This window comes from Pristis pectinata, chromosome 32 (assembly GCF_009764475.1).
Source record: "Pristis pectinata isolate sPriPec2 chromosome 32, sPriPec2.1.pri, whole genome shotgun sequence".
NCBI classification, from domain to species: domain Eukaryota; kingdom Metazoa; phylum Chordata; class Chondrichthyes; order Rhinopristiformes; family Pristidae; genus Pristis; species Pristis pectinata.
Genome location: NC_067436.1, coordinates 20603555 through 20626287, shown reverse-complemented (window position 1 = coordinate 20626287; position 22733 = coordinate 20603555). Strand labels below are relative to the sequence as shown.

The 22733-nt window shown below is 40.7% G+C and overlaps 1 protein-coding gene across 1 annotated transcript in view; it reads right to left on the bottom strand.

Moving 5' to 3' along the window:
* Window positions 1–1442: 1442 nt before the first annotated feature.
* Window positions 1443–22733, bottom strand: part of LOC127585266 (E3 ubiquitin-protein ligase ARIH1) — a 58844-nt gene continuing 37553 nt past the window's right edge. Inside the window, exons 6-14 of the mRNA XM_052042595.1 lie at window positions 20031–20097; window positions 19630–19736; window positions 19471–19513; window positions 18246–18317; window positions 12823–12953; window positions 12298–12355; window positions 10221–10481; window positions 6165–6277; window positions 1443–4080 (exon numbers count right to left, since the gene is read on the bottom strand). Coding sequence (XP_051898555.1) covers window positions 3996–4080; window positions 6165–6277; window positions 10221–10481; window positions 12298–12355; window positions 12823–12953; window positions 18246–18317; window positions 19471–19513; window positions 19630–19736; window positions 20031–20097 — 937 coding nt within the window. The 3' untranslated portion in view covers window positions 1443–3995. The remainder of the gene's footprint in view (window positions 4081–6164; window positions 6278–10220; window positions 10482–12297; window positions 12356–12822; window positions 12954–18245; window positions 18318–19470; window positions 19514–19629; window positions 19737–20030; window positions 20098–22733) is intronic.

The window sequence follows — 22733 nt, the reverse complement described above, 5'->3', positions numbered from 1 at the left end:
GGCCTCTGTGTGACGTAAGCACATTTTACGAGTTACGCCTGTTAGCGGGTGACGTAACCATGGGAACCGTTCGCCGGGCTCCAGGGCAATGGTCAGCGGGCGCCGTATCCACGGGCACTGTAACCATGGGCACTGTAACCATGGGCACTGTAACCATGGGCACGGTGCGCTGGTTACGGAGTGCTCGGTGAACCATGCAGACCAGGGACATCTTCAAACATTATTTACTAGCTTGTGTTTTACTTACCCAGTGGTCGTTGAGCGAGGCATTGCAGAATATTTCATTCCTCCCACCACCAAACACAACTACGTCCTTGTTTGACTCCTAACTGCAGATATTCTGGTCACTCTCCAGGATCTCACAATTGCATTACTCGCCAGCTTCGGTTGGGTCAGCCAAGCGTGTTCTGGTCATTGACCATGGTGCAAAATTATGTTAGGAGATGAATTAATTAGACCGGCTGAGGGGTCAGACTCCTCAAGTGTCTCCATCTAGGCCAATGCAAACGGCATCAACAATGCGGCTGGCAATAAACCCTTCTGATTTAGTCTAACCATCCCTAGTTTCTCCAAACGTGTTAGCCACAATCATCCCAAAGCGAAAGGGTGATGGTTCTGAGCAGCTCAGAATGTTTTGTTCCATTTTGCTGATGATTTAACGAGGAAGACAAACCTTAATTTCGGGTTTGTTTTGAAATAGATCACTTGCTAGCACGTGAGAGGTGGAACCAAGAACAGGAAATTGGGTGGAAATTTATGCAACATTAGACGTTTTATGGCTACTGCTTTGCAGTTACCCCAATTCCAATCTAGTTTCCCTTTCTCATTACGAAATATGGAGGTGTACCCATTTCCTCCTCGCAAAGTAGAACTGACTGATCTACTTGGAGAGGAGATGACTCACCCCAATCTAAGAACCTGGAAGGATTCAACCTTCGAAATTACTTGCTGGGATAATGGTAACTGTTACTTACAGAGGTCAGTCCTTCTGATTCTAATCCCATACAAGCATGCACTATCATTCACACCAAACACTACTGGCTGTGTTTACAGTGCAATCTCTGCCCCCGGCTTTTCAAAAGAATTTGCTTTTAAGACATTCCTTAACACGTCTGACCAAGATTTGTCACTGCTCCTAACATCTCCTTCTCAAGAACACAACAGAAAGTGAATGCCACTTTTCCGATTCTGCCTTTGCTATCTGAAAGGTATTCCGTTACAGCAGACTGCCATTGAAGTGTAATGAGGATTAAGAAAGACATCACTTTGAAGTCAATATATTCATAAGGCTCGAATACTTGAGTAAGCATGATTGTCTAACATTTCTAAAATTCATCTTTCCAACCTTCTCTACATCTTTGGACAGTAGGGATTTTATCTTTGCATTCTAAAGTTGATGTGAATGAGAAATTGAAATTCAGTAAAATTAGAAAACATTTGTTCCTTATTTGTCAAAAGTGCATTTATTGGGTTTAAAGTTTCACTGTGCTGGTGCCAAATGCACATGTCCTTAGAGCAGTATTTCTTGGACCAGAACAGTGTGATGCAGTAATCCCATATGATAATCATTCAGTAACTGTTCTGACCTGGATGAAAGGAGGACACATACAAAAGGTGGAATAGAAATGGATTTGCAGCATTGTCAGTCCCACCACCCCAAATCAGAAGTTCATCCTCTGTATTGACAGAACAGGCTTAAAGTGAGGTGTTCAGAAAAAGAGATTCCCCCCACAGAACCTATTGGCTCAGACAATGAGCTGAACGGCTTTCTTGTGTGTTATAAATTTTCTATGATTCCTATCAGCTATTTGCCACTTCAATGCTTAATGCTGTATTACCATCAGGATACCTACACTACTTAAAAGTCCTAGGCAGATTAACCTGTTATAGCACTGTGAAACAACAGGAAACACAGCACATCATGTATTCTCTATACTGTACCTACAGATGGCATGTGAAATTGCCACAGGTGACCAGGGCTTAAATTCACAAAATGAACATTCATTTTGGGATACTTTGTTCGGTTTTCAGTTTGTAAGCAACCCTCTGAGTCTTACATGAAGTGGGCATTGCATTTGGTACCTTCAGTGAGCTATGCAATAGTTTCCTGCTGGGTTTGCAACGATAATGCTAAACTCATGGATGTCCATTTGCCAACCAGTCATTGTTATTTACCAGTATCTCAGGTTGTTTTCCTTTCTCCTGCTATGTATGTACAGGACTGGTTTCTAACAGGATTGTAATTTCCCTTCAAGTGGGCAACCAAATGGCAGCTGAGACATCCTAGTTAGTATTCTAGACACTGAAAAGTGTGTGTGTGTGTGTGTGTGTATAGAAAAAGCCCACTTGCACACATCAATGCAAAGACAGCAGTAATGCTGGCGTGCAGAATAGCCAATCCACAACTGAGATTCAAACCCTTCCTGGTTATAGAAGAATGCACAGAGGAAAAAAGTGCTTCATAATTTGCTTGCACAATCTGTGGGTCAGTGAGATACATACAGTGCCATGCTTGTTCATTGTGCTTTTGCCCTGCTCAACAATAAGCCCCACCTCACAAGCACTGGAAGTCACGCAAGGAATACCCAAATTAAACCTTTATCGTCAGTAAATGCTTTGCAGTATTCAAGCTTTACAACTGTGTAAGTTCGTCGTGGATTCATCCATTACAGCTACAAATCTTTCATTGTTTGAGAATTTGACAACACATTGTCCCAGTGCAACAAAAGGAGAAACAAAAATAAAAGTTCCACAGCATTGAGTGTGGGGTTAAGGAATCCAATGCTAGATCTTAATCTCAGACAAGTCTCTTTGAAATATATATTTATATAATTAAATTACAGAGTAGAATGGAACAACTACCCATTACTTGTAGCTTAGGTTTGGTTGCCAGTTTGGGAACATAGCAGTCCACCAAGCACTGATCCTTCAACCCTAACCTCTTTACACTGGGATAGCAACACACAGGCAGAGCACAGCGAGGACAGCAGCCATCATCACCCAGGGCGGTGGTGGTGTGTGGAGAGACAGGCTAGACACTGTTCTCTTCCAAATATTACACGTCTATACCACTCCTACTGTCTGACGAGATCTGTACAATTTTACGGGTATTTTTTTATTTTTATACAGCAACAGAGAACATAGAAAGTACTGAGGGCTTCTGCCGAAGCTGGATGTGACTGTCGTTAGCTGTAGCAGGGTAGAAAAGCAATGAGAAAAAGGGGGAAAGAGGTGAACATTAGGGAAACCCAACAGCACCAGGACTCAGCTTGAGTCTACAACTAGTACTATGGAAAATTACATGGTAAAAACTTGCTTTTCATTTTAAAAGGGGAAGGACAAAGCAGAAAATTCAATCCACATTCCACTAACAGCGCTGAGGTCAAAGGTTAGCAAACCTAAAGAAACTGCACAGCAAATATACATATTCTTGAAGGTTTTTAAAGAATAAATATTTTTTTGTAATTAAACATTATGCAAACACGTGCCACACTTGCTCTCGCTCAACCATGCATATGCGCTATATACAATTTGAAAAATACTGTGTCCTCCTTTTAAAAGTCATATACAAAGATAACCCCCAGAGCGCTGCCTTAACATTAGCCAATCAACATTCACAAACAGGGAATCTACATACAATTAATGTCTGGCTGGAAAAGAGGAGCCAGGTCAAAACAGTTTCAGTTCAATTACTACACACAGAGAAAATGAATAAATGAAAGGAAACAGAATATGGTTCAGCTCTCAGAATGTAGCTACATTACAGATTAAAGCTGGAGGGTTTTTAGTGTGTCACACCCTTCATCCACTTACAATACTGTTGTACATTTTGTGGTTTTTATCTACTTTTTTTATTACAATATAATTTACTTAAACTTTCCATTAACAAAAAGTAGGGTAGAACTCCAGCAGTGTCTGCAAGGGCCTGTACCGCCCACTTTATTTGCATCAGCACCCTGTTGCTAACGGGTTGACAGTTCATTGCAAGCCAAGCCTCAGTCCTCGATATACTCCCAAAGGTCTTTCTCATAGCCTTCATGCACATGCTGTAGCAACACCTTCCTCCGGCTCTCACAGTATCTGATAAAGGGAACAGACAGTCAGTTTAAACTTATAAACAATGCACAGCAGTTAAACTTTTCAGGTGGGAATCTTAGAGCTTGTTTGGTCAGGAAAAAGTCTCTTTACATTGGATTGCATAAACATGTCCTGGAACATAGAAAGTCTGAAGTCAATCAGCAGAAGCAATGCAGAGAGTTTTAAAATGTCTTTGGGGGCAGTTTTGAAACTTTGGGTTAGGGTTAGGGTAGAAAGTACTTTGGATTATATGGATCCTTCCAGACTTCAGATATGTTGAAGTTGTAGTCATAGTGGTACAACACAGAAACAGGCCCTTCGGCCCACAAGATCCATGCTAAATGGTAATCCCATTTACCATCACTTCTATGCCTAGGTGATCAAGTGCTCATCTGGAAACATGTTCAACAATACAAGTCTGTCTCTACCACCTCCTCAAGCTATATATTCCAGATTCCAAACACACTCTGAGTGAAAAAGTTTTCCTTAATTCCCCTCTAAACCTCTTACACATTCTAAACCTATGTCCTCTAGCTTTAGACACCTCTACAATGGGAGAAGGTTCTTACTGTTTACTCTAATTAAGCTCCTCATAATTTTGTATACCACTATCAGGTCCCTCCTCAGTCTCCTACATTACAATTAAAATAAACCCAGCCTATCCAGTCTCTCTTCACAACTGAATGCTCCATTCCAGGCAACATCCAGGTGAACCTCCTCTGTATCCTTTCCACTGTAGTCATGTATGCCCTATTGAATATTCAATAACACAAGATCAACACCAAATATGAAATGACAAAAAAGTTTACAGGTTAGACTGGTGATGCAAAATGATAGGTTAATATTAATAAGCAAAGCATATTTGGAAGACATATCCCAGGTTAAAAACAATGGTTTTATATTAAATGGCCCCCGTTATCCTAATGGAACATTGAGATATATAAAAAATCCAAGATTAAGTGTTAAAACTGCTATCATATGATGAACATTATGAAAATAGAGCAAAAATTGTACTGTGATGTACTCTACTGTGAAGTACCTTGGGCAGGGTAGTCAGATTCACTGATTCTCCAGTATTTCAGATTTACACCAAGTATGGATCCAGCTATTTAAAGAACAGGTTTAACTCCTGCTTAAATCAAGTGTTTTGCAACTCCAGCATGTACGTCAGAAGATCAGGGGACACAGACAGGAGCAATGTTGATTCACCAGGGTATGCTCAGTTGTATTGCCCAATTCTTAAAACTGAAGTTATGAATCCCATTCTAATCTAAACTGTAACGATAGAGTCCTATGCTGGAGGCGGCCAGGGGCCTTGCCTGCCCAAGCAGCTAATTCAGGGATGGCTCTGCACAATATTTCCCAACAGTTCTGCATAGTTCCCAAGCCAGATCAAATGGTCATTGAACTCACTGTTTCTGTATGTGAAATGGATGGTACATTTTACCCTCATTACACTTAAATGTAATTTATTGTATCTGAAGTATTTTGAAATGTTTGAGAGAGGAATGTTTAAATGCAAATCTTGCTTTACACATGCAGGTGGACATTAACCACCTAAGCCAAAACTGACTCGAGCTTATTTGTCACAAAATGTAAGATAGGCTGAACTCTTGCACCAAAGGACAAATGATTTTCATTTATAAAGTCACCATGTTTCAAACCTACATGCTACAACTTGAAGAACCTGCAGGATAACATCACTAATAGGTCAGTGTTTTATTCAGCAGTTTTCAATGGGCTGGATGAGTCAAGAACGATCTATTTTTGCTTCTAGGATGAAAATATTATGCTTTGCAGTAAGGGACTTGAGAGGGAAAGTTTGCAAAGCTGTTTCACCCCTGGTCCTGCCCCACTTTTTTTTATTAAAAGTGGAAGCTCCATATCAGTCCACTCATTCATTGGGAAAAATAACTGCATGGACATGGTTATTTTAAATTATTTGTAATTGTGTGCAACACATGTACATGAACATTCTGGACCATGTAGATTCCAGAGTACCAAGTTAATACCCACTTCCTGTGTGTTCTGGTATGGGGAATGAGAAGACATTTGTTAGAAACCTTGTTATATTCATATCAACTTACCTGTACTTGTCTTGTACTTTTTGTTTGATGTCCTGCAAGGAGTCCTGGGATATGTCCCTCTCCAGATAGCCAGACAGCACTTCTGTTGCATTCTCCAAGTCTGCCTGATTGTTCTGGGGAGAGAAGCACACATTTCATAGATCACGTGTCCCTGCATTGCGTAGGTATTCTGATTCTGCCAAGCGCTTGTAATAGCAAATGCCAAATTAAACTTTCTTAAATTGACAAATTGCTAAACTACAAAGAGCACTCAGTCCACGTGGCTAACTGACAGTAGATAATTTAGTGGCCCATGACACAGTCCACATTCTGCCAATTAGACAGAGTCCAACATTTGGTTATATTCAGTGTAAACTAACTTGTAATGGAGTCCTAATGTGGGGTCTTAATCTGAAATGTCGGCAATTCGTATTTTCCCCCTCCCACCCCCACAGGGACTGCTTGGCTCGCTGAGTTCCTCCAGCAGTTTTTTTTGCTTCAGATTCCAGCATCTGCGGTCTCTTATGTCTCTAACTTTTAATTGTATTGTGTGGGTCACAGGATGGAGGTGTTATTAACTGTGACACATGAATCAATTCAAAGGTGAAAGATTCACTCATAAGATTAAGCAGTTCCCTTTACTATCTAGTACCAAGCTAAGAACACAGATAGAAATTTATACAAGTTCCAGATTTACAGAATTTGTCAACATTATCAGGGATGAACATCTCATCTTCATCTTGGTAGTCTTAAAAGGTTGTAGCAGGCTTCTTCCTCAAACCATACCTGCAGTGGAGCAAAAACAAAATACTACAGGTGTTGGAAGCACACAGATTGGGCAGCATTTATGGAGAGAAAAACATTTAAAATTTCAGGTTGATGAAAAGTAATCAGCCTGAATCATTAACTTTGTTTCTCTCAACAGGTGATACTTGATAGATGGTGCAAAATAGGGATTTGCAGGATTCTGACCCAGTTATGACCTGATAGTTGTCCACTGTCAGGGCACATGGCGAGGCAGGAGAAATCTGAATGATGTTTCTAAGCAGTCTGTAGAGCTGGGAGACTGTGGAGGAAGAAATTTTAATTCTGAAAGGCATATTGAAGATGGTAAATATCCCAATGTGTCAAAACCGTGCCCAGTGTCTTTGCGATGCTATCATGACAACAAGAACATCTGTTCAAATTAAAACCAGTTCCATTGCAAGGTCACCCAGAATGTGCTTGTCAGATGAATTTTCCACAGTCCCATTTACAGAGGACAATACCTATCAACGACAAAAGCCAGGGTGGTTGCCATGGAATGACATACAATATTGCATAATTTGTTGAAGTGGGCAGGGCAGAATGAGAGACCATACAAGATCCCGGGCTTTATAAATAGAGTCATAGATACAAGAACAAAGAAGTCACAACAAACATTTATAATACAATGGTTCAGCCAGATTTTAAGGTTGGGTGGGGGGGGGTGGTGGTGGTGGCAGTGGAGTGGTTATGGAAGGGGTTTACTAAAGTCATTCCAGAGAGGATGACCTTAGTTATTTGGATAGACTGGAGGAGCTGGGTCTGTTCTCCTTGGAACACAGGAGACTGCTAGAAAATCAATCAGGGCCATCAGTTTATTAGGGAAGTGGTAGCATAGTGGTTAACGTAACACTATTACAGTGCCAGTGATCGGGGATTGATTCCTGCCGCTGTCTGTGAGGAGTTTGTATGTTCTCCCTATGACTGTGGGTTTCCTCCCACATTCCAAAGACATACGGGTTAGTAGGTTAACATGGGTGTAATTGGGGTGGCATGGACTCGTTGGGCCAAAGGGCCTGTTACCGTGCTGTATAAATAAAGTTTTTTTAAAAAAATAGGTAGGATCATCAGAATCACGAAATGGTTACCGCACAAGGGGAGGCCATTGAGCCCAACCATATAGATAGAAATGGTCCCCATTGGCAGAAGGATCAAATACCAGGGGCTGAGAAGGAAGGTGATTAGTAAAAGGAACAAAAGTGACATGAGGAAGAACATTTTTCTTTTAACACAACAAATGGGTGGGGTTTGGATTGCACTGCCAGGGAGGCCACATTCAACTGTAACATTCAAGAATATGGATTTGTGGGCTATGTGGAGAGCACATGGGGACTGGGACACGCTAGATTGCTCATATGTAGAACTGATCCATGGTCAATGGGCAAATGGTCTCCTTTTGTACAGACCCATTCTACAATTCTGGTGGTCCTATTTGTCGCACCATTATCCTTATAAAACAGAGCCCTGACTGATTTGCTCATTAGTGCCCTTCAAGATTCTAGCATCAAGAACAGAATCTCACTAAATCTCACACAACTATTGGAAATAATCAACACGGACCTGCCAAGATTGTGGTCATAAAGTTTGCTTGAAGGCCTTGGCAAAATGATCATAGTGGACATCACAGCCACTGATACATCTGTGTAACACCGCAAAAATAAATTTAGTAACCCAAAAAGGGGAGAGAACAGCAAATCTGTTTCTGTACCAGGAAATGTGGTGAATTGGAAATGGGCACTTTTGGCCCTGTATTTACATTTACCATCAGTACAGTTGCCAGGATACTCTAGGCTACTGAACCTGGGATAACAAGAGACCAGTTGTTGAGCCACTGCCTACACCTCTCACCATGGGAGGAGTTTCTGAATGAAATTGCAACACTTTCAGGCTATACAGAGAGCACAATAAAGGATTGAGCACATTAATCAGTCATAGAAGTGGTTCTCAGGAGATTCTGTTAATGTATTAAGGGTAAAGCCTGCCAAAGGAACAATTTTTTAGCAAGAGGTTGCAGTAATATGAAACTCCAGAAGGGCCAAAAATTAAACATATGGACACAACGGAAAACCATTTTCTGGCCACATGGCAGCAGCAGAAAAGGTTAATTAAAAACAACAGAGGAAGACAGAGAGAGGAGGTAATGCTTAAAAGTAATGGTAGAAATGGCTTTGTAATATGGTGACACAAGGAGCTTGCAAATGTTCTTTATTCCCTGTAGGTTTTATTGGCATTTTTGAATTAATTGACCGAGGAGAAACTTGTGCTGAATCTGGCGCAAATATTCCTGTTGTTCTGATTGCTACTACTCACACAGGAGAGCAATAAGAACTCAAGTTTCTATATTCACACAATATGAATTTTACAATAGCCAAGCTGACCCTGAAAATTTTTTAAATTGCATCATAACAGGCTCAAGACAAGCCAAGAAAGCACACCAGCTCTACTTCCTCAGAAGGCCAAGGAAATTCGGCACATCCCCAATGACCCTCACCAATTTTTACAGGTGCACCATAGAACCCATCCTATCCAGATGCATCACAGCTTGGTATGGCAACTGCTCTGCCCAAGACCGCAAGAAATTGCAGAGCGTTGTGAACACAGCCCAGTATCACAAAAACCAGCTTCCCCTCTATTGACTCTGCCTACACTTCTCACTACCTCGGGAAAGCGGACAATATAATCAAAGACCCCTCCCACCCAGTCATTCTATCTTTTCCACCCTTCCATCGGGCAGAAGATACAGAAGCTTAAAAACACACATCACCAGGCTCAAGGACAGCTTCTATCCCACTGTTGTAACACTCCAGATCAGACCTCTTGTACGATAAAGATGAACTCAATGTCTCAATCTACCTCGTCATGGCCCTCACACTTTGTCTACTTGCACTGCCTCTAACTGTAACGCTATATTCTGCATTTGGTCATTGCTTTTCCCTTTGTACGACCTCAATGTACTTGTGTTTGAAACGATCTGTCTGGATGGTGTGCAAAACAAAGTTATTCACTGTAGATTGGTACATGGACCCTTGACCTCACAATCTACCTCGTCATGACCTTGCACCTTATTGTCCACCTGCACTGCACTTTCTCTGTAACTGTAATACTTCTGCATTCTGTTTTACCCTGTATTACCTCAAACCACTGTTGTAATGAATTGATCTGTATGAACGGTATGCAAGGCAAGTTTTTCACTGTACCTCAGTACATGTGACAATAATAAACCAATTACCCGTTAAACAACAATTTGAACCTGTGTGTGGAAATCGGGCATACCTCAAAGATAATGGACTGGTTGTTCTTTCTGAGGTAGAAAGCAAAGACATAAGTGTACATTAGTGTGGCGCGGCACTGGCAGAGGACATCCACAGCTTTTTTCAGGAATTGCACCTCAATCCAAGACATGTTGTGTTGTTGCATCTCCTCCATCTTCTGCTTGACTTGAGCATACAGCTTGTGCTCGAACCGCAGACTCTGCATGTGATTCATGTAGCGGTTGCAGTAGAAGAGATACCGCTGGAGAGCTGCTCGAGAGCGCTGTCACAGAAACATACAGGAGAGATCAGGTGCTGGGAAAAATTATTTTCAATCATTGCTTGTGTTCAGTCAAGTAAACCAGATTGTATTTCTGTACTGTCCATATCCTTCCACTTATCAGATTTTCAACTAAAAGTGACAATTAAGTATTTCAACAGAAATTAGAGCCAGGTGATAAAGATGAAGTGAACATGTTATGTCGTCAGGTGCCATCCAACACTGTCAGCTTCACAGTTGAAATATAGAGTGGTATTCAAAAATGAAAAAAACTGCAGATGGTAAAAATCAGAAATAACAACAGAAAGTTGTGGAAATACTCAGCAGGTCAGGCCTCATCCATGGGAAGAGAAACAGAGTTAGCGTTTCAGTTCTTCCGATGAAGGGTCTTTGACCTGAAACGTTACTTCTGTTTCTCTTTCCACAGATGCAGCCTGACCTGCTGAGTAGTTCCAGCATTTTCTGTTCTATATTCTATACTGTATATTAAGAGTGTAGACCCTTTACCGCTCTTGAAAATTCATTACATTACAATCATTACAAATATTATTTCAAACTCTGTACTGTTGCCAGGATGAGGTTTGGCTTGTGATGTCAAAAGATTCCAGGCACATACGAGAAGCTCCCAACAAGATAGTTTTGAAATGAATTGTGTTTAATGACAGATGTCTACTTAAATTCAAATAAGTACTGAAAGTATTACACCAATATTTATGTATGTACATTCCTCAAAATATAGACTTCCAACTTCATGTTAGATCAAATGAGTGCTCAGTTCATACGCATATAAACAGAAACAGATCAGCTCAGCTGATATGGCCATGGCAGGTCAGAAAGCCATGGGTAGAAGCCCATTAGATATTTAAGCATTTGACTCAATGTAAACTGATGGACAATAAATACCAGCCTTACCAGCAATACTCACATCTCAAGAATTCATTATAAAATCCAAAGCAAGTGGTAACTGCCAAAGTTGCAGTTGAATGAAATGTTACATGTCTACCTAGCACAGGTATATAAAAATGTCACGGCATGAAGAGTTGAGCGCGCTGTGGCTCGGCTAGTATTCCTTCTCTAACAAACTATCTAATGCAGAGCAAATCATAATTTGCTATTTGTGGTAGGCATTGACTAATACTAAAGACAAAACAAATTTGATCCACAATATGGCAATATGGTGATGATGGAAAGGTGTTCTTGTGATTGGAAATGTGTAACCAGTGATGCACCACAGGAATCAGTGCTGATATCTTTGTTGTTTGTTATATAAATTAACAATCTGGATAAGAGTGTATGATTAACAAGTTGCAGGTAACAGAAAAATTGGTGTCATTGATAATGAGGAAGATAACCATAGACTACAAGATGACATTGATCAGTTAAGATGGGCAAAGTAATGGCAGATGGAATTTAATCCTGATCAATATGAAGGGATGTACTTGGGGAGGATTTACAAGCGCAGGACATACACCATGAATGGTAAGACCTTGGAGAATACAGAGAAACAAAGGGACCTTCATGTACAAATCCAAGGATCCCTGAAGGTGGTAGCACCAGTAGGCAAGGAATGCTTGCTTTTAATTTCTGTGGCTTAGAAGAGTAGGGAGGTTATGACACAACTTTATAAAACATTGGTTAAGCTACAGCTGGAGTTCTGTGTATAGTTGTGGTTGCCACACTGAGAGGAACATGATTGCCTTGGACAGGGTGGAGGGAAGATTCAATGCTAGAAGGAATAAGCTTCAACAATAAACATTTCCCCACACAACTGCATGGTTAGGGGCTCTGTGGATCTGTCCACATCCCATGCTCCTTTTACCTCCTGGGCATCCCTTGCTGCCTTTGCGTCATCTTCATTGTAACGATTGCAGTTATACCTAAAAGCAGAGAGGGGCCAACTTAATTTCATTTGCTTATCAACAAAAATAAATACAATACAGACACAAAATGTAAACAAAATTCTATAATATTTGCTTTCTACATCAGTTAAGATCTTCCCCCCCCAATCACCATGTTTGGATTGAAGTGTCACTGATAACCTTGACATAGCTTTCCCCCTATCAAATTTAATGAGCAGTATACGAATGTAATTCTCCTCCTGCAGATTGTGTACTTAGTCAGACTCTTAACTAGTTCAGCTGTCCACTTCGACGAAAACAAGTTTGGCATTAAGTTTTGCTCAAGTTCTGAAAACCAACAGTATTTCTGAAACAGACACTTTCAATCAAGCATCTTGTTTGACTTAACCTTGGGGCAGAGGTACAGCAGCAGCCAACCTAGCATCCCAACAATTAAAATGTTGGTTAATCCTTAAAACCTTGCAAGAGCAAAGCAAGATACTAACCAGGCAGATCCGTGTGGCTCCCAAGGACCGAGGCAGACCCAACAGAATTCTGCTTTACAATTCTGATTGCGACAAACCATGTGATTACATCCGCCATCCTTTTCAATGGTCACATGACATTTTGGGCATTCCTGTTGGGATGTTAGAAGCACTGTTAGCACATAGTAAAAATTCAACTGCAGGTAAGCAGTAGAAGCCCACACTTGAGTTCTAATATTGAATAGCGCTATACTAATCAACTACCTACCAAGCCCAATGAATTAGCAAGCCATATCGAGAAATCAGTCCTAGGGTTAAGGACAGTGAACAGCCATTAGACGCACTTTAGATATTTTCCTGGTAATATTTTACTTTTAAGAGCTTTTTGTATCCCATGTTGCATTAGCAAACAAACTTGGTGAGATGGGAATGACATGCACATTTTAAATCACTAACGCTTTATTACTTGGTGTGTTTTGGAATAGACTGCAGTTGTGTTGTTTCCATCACAAGTCTGAGTGAGGAGCTGAGTATTTCAACATATTACATGAAACACTGACAGCTTAACAGCTTGTATGGAGGACACAGCACCAATAGTCACACTGATGGTGTAGCATGGACAAGGAACTATAGCTTAATCGAATGCTTTTTGAGAATGCAGTGGGCCCGGCATTCACCAGTGGGCCTCAGTTCCTGAATGAAAGCCCCATTTAGTCACACAGTAGAATACGTGCCATGTAAACAACAGATCATATTACAGGCCATTCATTTTAAAGAGGTAGGACTGCCCGTGGAATTCCAAGGGACTGTTAGCATCACAATGGCTGGAACAGCTTGTGTGTTGAGTATATATTTATTTATTTTTAAAAAAATTTTTGATAACTTTTTAACTAAGAGGACCTCTGGTTAGTTGGTATTAACAACCCGCCCTTCACTCCCAAAGCCCCATGGGGGCTATACACCCCAGAATGGGAATCACTAGTACATGTAGACTTAAAGGAAACCCTTAGATACCACAATGGCGGCCATTTAAGGCGTAGGGGATTAAGGGAAGGATTGCAAATTGTATCAAAAACTGGCCTGAAGGGTGTTCAAACACCAAAAGACTGCAGATTTTGTAAATCTGAAATAAAAGTAGAAAATTGATGGAATTACTTAACAGGTTGGGCAGCATCTGTGGAGAGGGAAATGTTTTAGGTTGATGACTTACATTAAGATTATTAAAAATCAAACGTGCTGTAAGTTAGAGCAGTGGAGGGGTGAAATGAATAAACTGAATGTCTATGGAGACCAAGAGACTGAATGATATGTGTGGAGCCAGGGATAAGAGCGAGATCCGAAATGAATACTTCTCATTAGTGCTCACATAGATCAGCTGAATGGTTGAGTGGAGTGGTTGGTGGCAGATGGAATTTAATCCAGACAAGTGTGAGGGGAAGTCGAGTTCTGGTAGGACATGTAGAGTAAATGGCAGGGACCTTAAGAGAGTTGATGTATAGACGCACCTTGGGGTGCAGGCCTATGGTTCACTGAAAGTGGTGACACAGGTAGATACTTGCCTTCATAGGCCAAGGCATTAAGTACAAGAGTTGGAATGACATGTTGCAGCTACACAAAATATTGCTTAGAACACATTTAGGTGCAATTCTGGTTGCTACACTATGGGAGGGATGTGGTAGTAAAGAGAGTGTAAGAGAGACATTGACTGGAATGGAGGGCTGTAGTTACAAGGAGAGATTGGATAGACTGGATTTTTTCTCACTGGGTCAAAGGAGGCTGAGGAGTGCCCGTATTGGAGGCTTATAAAATTATGAGGGGCACAAATAGAATAGATAGTCATAATCATTTTCCCAGGACAGGGGAGTCTAGAATTAGAAGGCTTAGGTTTAAGGTGAAAGGGGAAAAATTTAAAGGAGATCTGAGGGGTGTATGTTTTACATAGAGGGTGGTGAATATCTGGAACGAGCTGCCAGAGGTGGTGGTGGCAGGAGGTACAATTACAAGTTTAAAAGGCATTTGGACAGGTACATACAGAGGGATATGGGCAAATCAGATTAGTGTAAATAGGCATCACATCAATATGGTTGAGGTAGGCAGCAAAGTTCTGTTTCTGTGCTGTATGTTTCTTTGGTCATGCTGCTGGCTGAGAGAGGGTGATGAAAGCTTATAATCACACTGATCTGTCTGGAAGAGCTGTGCATTGGAGAACAATGAAAACAGAAGAAAAAAAATTTGCAGGAACTTAGAGATAAAACGTTCTAGATACTGGAAATCAGAATTAAAATACAGAATGCTGGAAATACTCAGAACTGTGGAGAGAGAAAAACAATTAATGTTACAGATTGATGACCCTTCATCAGAACTGGCTAGTTTTGATAGAAACTGGAAAGGCTGATATCTGAACACGTTAGATTCAGTGACATTCCCACTGCTGTAATGCGCCACAGTAGTGATAACCTCCAGGAGTCCACCTTCACTTCTGTTCACTCTGTACATCAATAAATTGATACAAGCCAAGAGCATGTAGTATCCAAAGTTAAAGACCGTTTGAAGTTAAATAATTCAGGAAACCTACATCAGCATTTAAGGGTATTTCAACATTTCAGAAAATGAGGGAAAAAGTTCTGTTTCGAAACAATGCCCTGGATTTTGCTCCTCTTGACCTGCGGCTTCCACTGAAAACCGTTGGCTGACAGGGTTGTGCATGTCAGCGGGAAGTCAGGAATGTGTTGAAGGTCAGGCTCTGGCTCGTCTGATGTCCCATTCAGCCATTGACCTCAGCACTGAGCCCAGGGGCAGAGCTCAGTTGCACTGCCAATAATTGGCTGTACAGCTCGGTGTACTTAGTTCAACGGGGTTACCAACCTGGAATGAAAAGGTAGGAAAGTGTATTCTCTTTAGTTTAGTTGATGAGGTGTATCCGAGGTGCTGAGAGATGAGGGAGAAGAATGCTGGGCCTTGACAGAAATTATTTAAATCTTGGCTGGCCACAGGGGAGATGCCAGATGACTGAAGGACAGCGAACGTGGTGCCTTTATTCAAGAGCAGCAGGGACCAGCCAGGTAATTACAGGCCTGTGAGTCTAATATCACTGGAAGGGAAGTTACTGGCGAAAAAATCTGATGGAAAGAATTAATTTGCACTTCAGTTCATTGGACCCAAGACAAGTTGGCAAACATAGGCTTGGTACAAGGAGGTAGAGGCTGACTGTAGACTGTTGTTTTTGTGACTGGAAGCCTGTGATCAGTGGTGTACCACAGGGATTGGTGCTGCACACCTTACTGTTTGTTATATACATTAACAATTTGGATATGAATAAAGGACATATGATCAGGAAGCTTGCAGGTGACCCAAAAATTACGCTGTAATTGAGATTGAGGATAGTCTTAGGGCCCTGGACAATATTAATCAGTTGGTAAGATGGGCACTGCAACTGAAAGTGGAATTTATTCTGATGTAGTTTGGGCGGTTGGAATCTGGAACGCACTGCCTGTGCAGCTGGTGAGGCAGACACTCGTGCTATTTAACCAGCAATTCAAATGTTCGCCTGGAGAAGGCAATAGAAGGCTACAGGCCTGGTGCTGATATATGGAATTGGAATAAATGGGTGTTTGATGTCCAGAATGGCCATGGTGAGCTAACTGGTCTGTTTCCCTGCTGTATGTTTGAACATAAATGAATTAAAAATTTTAATACTAAAATATTTTTCAATACATATAATTTAAAAAAAAACTGAATTTGACTTACTAAATCTACTTTTTAAATATCACTGATTTAGAAGGGCTGTAAGGTCATCAGGACAGTCCAAGGCTGGACCTCAGAATATGCCTCCTGAACACCAAGTCCCATGCAGAACCCTCCACCTCACAAGAATTGCACAATGAAGCTTGAGCTTGACTAGACCCACTGAACTGCAAAGGTTTAGTTGTGGGCAATTGCACAGGGAGTGAACATTAGGAACAGACTGGTCAATTACAATCTGGACAAAAGCAGTAGTAATCACATGAGTAGAATGAGAGACTGGAGGATGTGGAAGAGGTGGGACTTGGGAGATTAAATCTCAAAAGTTTAAAAGCAACACCACAATTGGAATGACCGTGTCGATATCTGGATCTTTTGTTTGTTGCAAGTGCTACTGAAATTGAAATCTCACTTCTGAATATCCTCCTTAAGTAAGTTGTTTAATGTTTTCTTTGAAAGTCTCAAACACATCCACTAAATTTTCTCAAAATAATTAAAATATTCCTTGTTTGTGCTACTTCATTAGTGTGGGTATTGGTACAGATAATGCTCTCCACATAAAGGGATGCTTAAGATGGCAATTTGAAACTTTAGAAAGGTGACAGTTGAAATACTGAGTGCAATTTCTTAATTTACTAACAGTGGATGAATAGTGAGTTACAGAATAAGGATGGGGCAGATTCACTAGGGTGCTGCCTTGTGTGAAGAAATACAAAAACCTTGTAAAGGTTAGAAGAGTACGCATTTGAACAGTGAAGATTTTGGGTAACTGGTGAAGATATTCATAGTTATGAAATGATAAGAGACAGAAAAACAGAATGGTTTACAATTTGATGACTTAGGGCTATAAACAAAAGGGGCTTTAAATATAAAAACTGAGAGGCTGTGGAAAGACCGAGCAGGATTAATCTTTGAAGCAATGTCCACAAGAGTATTTAAGGACAAGTTAAACCGACATTGGTGTGGAGGAGTCCGAGTATAGGGTGGCACTTAGATTATCATTGCTCCCGGGGGATAAACACCTCCATTGTCCTATTGGGTTCAATGGTCTGCTCCTGTGTCATAATTTCTACTGAATACCATGTAATTTGGTTTTAAGTGATCACTAGCTTCCCACAACTGTTACACGGCGAGAATTTCTCACAATGACTACAGCAAATAAAACATGCAAGTTTTTACCGCAAATTATATGAAATCATCTTTGACTGTGACATTGAGAATTACTTACGACTAAGTTTACAAAGGTACTTCATTGTTGCTATTACGGCATGTTTAAGTAAAGGAACCTGGAGAGCAGCATATATAGAGCCCACTCATCTCTCATATTGTTAAGCTTTTCCCTCCAGTCATGAGAATGTGGGCACTGAATTCCAAGAGCATCCAGTTCCACACTCTCGCTCTCAAGACACCAGCATACAAACTGGTACTGATGGTCTGCAGAGATGCAGACCATCAAGTGGGTCTAGTTGAACACAGATTGCTTTACATATTCTCATTCTACAACATTTAATCCAGAACCTCTTCTAAAATATGCATTTTCTGACAATTCTGTTGAGATGAATGAAATAGCAAAACCAGTGAGAGGGCTAGTCCGTAATCCTTCAGACTGATCTAAGAATATTCTCTGCATCAGTCATCCTACCGTATCAGGGGCAACCCAAAGTACTACTTCCACTGATGGTCTCTGGAGGTCATTGGTCTACCTTGGTATTTGCTGCAATCCAGTTGGAGGTTTCACTGTCATCATCACACTTTTTAATCCATTTCTTCAACCACTACAAGGAAGACAGCAGAACACTTTATTAGCACATTCTGAGTAAAAACAAGGCCTGGAATGTGCTCATCTACATACATTCCAAGAACAAAAGTAAACTTTGAAAATGGTCGAGCAATTGTGGAGATCAATGCTTTGCAAAACACTGACAATTTTAAACTACTTGCAAAGCATATTGTGCTCAAGATTTTTTTTTAATAAAAGAGAACTTGTACACATCAATCCTAGTTTTCCCTGTACCATCTCATCCAAGAAAGCGATTTGCTATTTGCGCTTTGATGGTACTTTTGTATTATCCGTTGCTGCACAGCGCACTGTAAAACTCCCCAGGTAACCTCTACATTATTATACTACTACTGGAAAAATAAGGGTGTTCCCAACAGATTACCCAATCACATTTCAGTCTGTTTTAACTCATCGTTTTCTCTTACCATCCCTACCCTACAACACTACAGCTGATTGTTTTTAAACCGTTCAAAAGACTTTACTTAAAAGGACCCGGTTTTCTGACAAAAAAAAAGTCATCGAACTGAAATGCTAACCCTGTTCTTCTCTCCATGGGTGCTGCCTAACCTGCTGCACATCTCTAGCATTTCAAGTTTCCATATCCAATGTATAAATCTCAGTTTGGGTCTCACATCGCAAAGGCCTTACTTCTAAACTGCATCTTTTGGAATAATATACCAAAGAGCTGATGTAATCACTGCGAAGATCGTCCCTTCAACAAGTAAATTTTGTAGCCAGCGAGCAAAGGCAGCAAGCTCTGGCTCACTGACATTTTTTCCTAACCCAATTCTGGACAATTCATTACTATCACCATCACAATCTAAGAATATATTGAGTTAGTACAGAGAGAATGAAAAGATTATTTTCCCCAATAAATTCCCTCTTTAAATCAACCACTCCTCACCACTGCCAAAGCCACTGTCACCCTGCTCAACCCTTTACAAAGAAGTAACATCTAGCTGCATCCTAAAAATCGACTTCAATGGCTTCCTGGGTACACTGTCATCTTTTCTGCATATAGAAAGGATACGCATTGAAGTTTCACTTCACCTACTGCAATTTTAAAACAAACTGAGCTTACACAGGAACACTGTCACATTACTAATGTGAAAATGGTACCGTGAATTTATTGATGGACAGTCTCTCACCTTGCATTTAACAGGATCATGCCAATTCTCAGCACAGTTGAAGCTGTAAATTAAGAAACAAGCTTACTTTGTGACAATCAGACTACATTTCAGATACTTAAAGCAGCCCAATAACCAATAGGGATACTTGGATAGAAATCTGTTGTGCCGTGCACTTACCAGAACTGCCGCCCACATTTACAACGAACTGGCTTTGCATCAGGATATTGAACTTTAATAACGTGGTGACAGTCAGGGGCAGGGCACCATTTTAACAGTCGATTACACTGTGATGGAAAAGCACAACTGTTGGCGTTTCAGTCAGTTTTAGAAAAGAAAACTGCAGCAATGAAAAGGTTTAGGTACCAGCCACAGTCAGTAATTAATTAATGACCACTGAACATTAGTCATATTTTACTGCACACTTAAACTTTGTTCAGTGCTGTAAGGCTCCACCTATCATCAGCAATGCAGTCTAAACATATTTAAAACTATTTTGAATTACTACAACACGATCCCAGTACTAAAGTATTTAATTTCTACTTGCTGCACATCAATGATCTAAAGAGAGAAAGTCTTACCTCTACAAAACTGTTAGTTATTAAATGCTGGTACTTCAACTTGACTTTGGAATCTGTGATCAAACGCCTGGAGAAAATAAATGGAAGCACATTTCCTTTAGACTGACAACATACAGGGATAAAAGGAGTCTTTCCACAAAAAAGTGACCCATCCACACCCTGTAATGGTGCTGATTTCCCAATTCAGTACGAAGGATGGTGGTGGGTTAAGCAAGAGATGAGCTTTTAAGAACTTGTGAATCTACAAAATTCTTAACTGTGCAGTTATTAAAACATGCAACTAAACTGTTGCTGAGGTGTGATACTTGCCATTCAATTCAATATGGTAAAGAGGTTCAAGCCTTTTCTAGACAGATGTTCTACTGAACTCCTGCCTTGTTTTATCACCATCCATCAATGTCCTGATGGATACTAGCTTCCCCAAATATTAACTTTTACATAATCAGTGAGGAGACAACCATCCTGTTATTGCTGGTTTGATTATGGTGCTCCATGGTAGATTAGAAGGTAAAGAATGAAAGCTCCAGGTAGTTGGAGTGTGTGTGAGACATAGGGCTTGTCAATATGGAAACTGGTGAAGCACAAATAAGTGCCTCATCTTAAACTGTGCTTACATGAAAAATTTGTGTTTGCCATCTCTAAAATGTGCTGTTCTCCAAAAAGACATACAATTCTGCAGACTTTCACTTGAACTGAAACACAGCGCTGCAACATACATGTGAATGAGCATGGTTATTGTCAGCAGGAACTCTGCAACGCAGTGAAATGAAATGATTTTTAGACTCGCTGCAAACCAAGTTCTGTGAAATTGTAAATCATCAGAACTAAACTCCTGCCAAATCTCAGTTTGTGAAACTGGACCAAAGAGAATTGTATACATCAAGTCAATTCAGCCAGCAGATAATTCTGAACAACTCTTGCACTACTAAAGAAACAAGGGGCAGGCAAGTTAAGGTGATCAAAGATAGTGTGGGAAGTGGCAGGCATGAATGAGAAACAAAGTATGCACTTACAGTCGGTCTAACTTACAACTAAATTAAACACTCTCAGCACTGTTTGGATCAAAGCCTCTATTGAATAACCAACAAAGTATGGTTTATGCACATCTCTCCAATGTCAGCAAAATTTCACTCCCCGTAGCTTAACAGAGATTGCATAAAAGTGCCTTTAAGTTCATCCCAATCTTTGTATCCCCACCCACCACACAATTTAAAACCATGATTTCATCAATGAAACATCATTTCTAGCAGTCAGCAGGAGACAGTCTGACACTCCTGCACTAAACTCTAGGTTGAATGCACAGAAGCCATTCCCCATTACAGGGACACAAACTTTTCAAGACCCGCACGACTAGAAAAACAGCTCGAGGTAAGCAACCGATATAGTACTTGGACAAATGATGAACCACCCCAAAAACCTAAAACCTAACCTCTTGGTTAGTCAGTCACATTCACAAAGGTGTTCTAGTGAATACATGAAATAACGCCATTTACTGTTTACAAACTCTCTGCCATGAAAGGGTGAGCACACAATCGCCTGTGCTCTCTGGACCAGCAATATTTATATACCAGCTGACTGTACCATTCAAACTCCTCAGAGTATTCTACATGTGATGAGTTGCGAGCAGGCAAATGTGCAATGTAGCAGGATCCCACAAAATGATGACCACCACTCCTGCTCTCATCTGTTCCTTTTGTGACAAGCAAATCAAATCGTAGAAAAAACTTTTTCTTTGAAAAAGGAAATTTATTACTAGTATCAACTAGCCATTCAATTTCCTTCCACTTCAGACAGGTCTACACTGCCAACTTAGACCATGCTCAGCCAGGACTGGGGGGTGCTGGGTGAGGGCAAACCCACACTTTCACACCCCTGTACGTGCAACTATGTTACATCGCAGTAGCTGATGGTTTAGGTTGAGGCAAGTCTAAAAAAGCCACTGAGGTGGAATTTAAAATTCATACAAAGTGAAAACCTAGAGAGAGACGACATGCACAAGTTGTCATATACCATTTATTACATCCTCCACCCTGACATTCCAGTGGAGGAACAATGCTGAGGGCCACTGCACTGTCGAGGGGCAGCCCTGGTGCCACTGTAGGAGTCACCCCAGGGTCACTACACCACTGCAGGAGCCTTCTTTCAAAATGACTTGTCAAATTGTGATTCCCATCTGCTTTAACCAGGTGAATGCAATGCAACCCATAGCACTGCTGTGACCACCAGCAAGGAATAATCCCTGGAGATATGGCCAATATTTATCAATTAATAAACATCCATTATCATACCACTGATTTGTGGAACCTTACTGTGCGCTAATCAGCCATTAAATTTTTTACATTAGACCCATGACTATAATTATTTGGCTGTAGAGCAGTTTGGAATAGCCCAAGAACAGCTCTATGGAAACACAGATAACACAGAATTTTTTTTTAAATCACAAAATCAGCAGATTTTTCCTTCTGGATCTCTCCATCTCAGGAGATAAACAATTCACTGATATCTAGTAAAAACCTATGGACTCCCACAACTACAACTCCTACCACCCTGTATCAAGATTCCAACGTTTTCCCTCAGTTTCTCCATCACTGCTGCATCTGAAGAGGCTTTCCTCTCTAGGACTTCTAGAATGTTCTTCAGGAAACGGAGCTTACCCTCTGCTGTAGTTGATGGAGCCCTCAAGCATTCCATCCATGTCTGCTC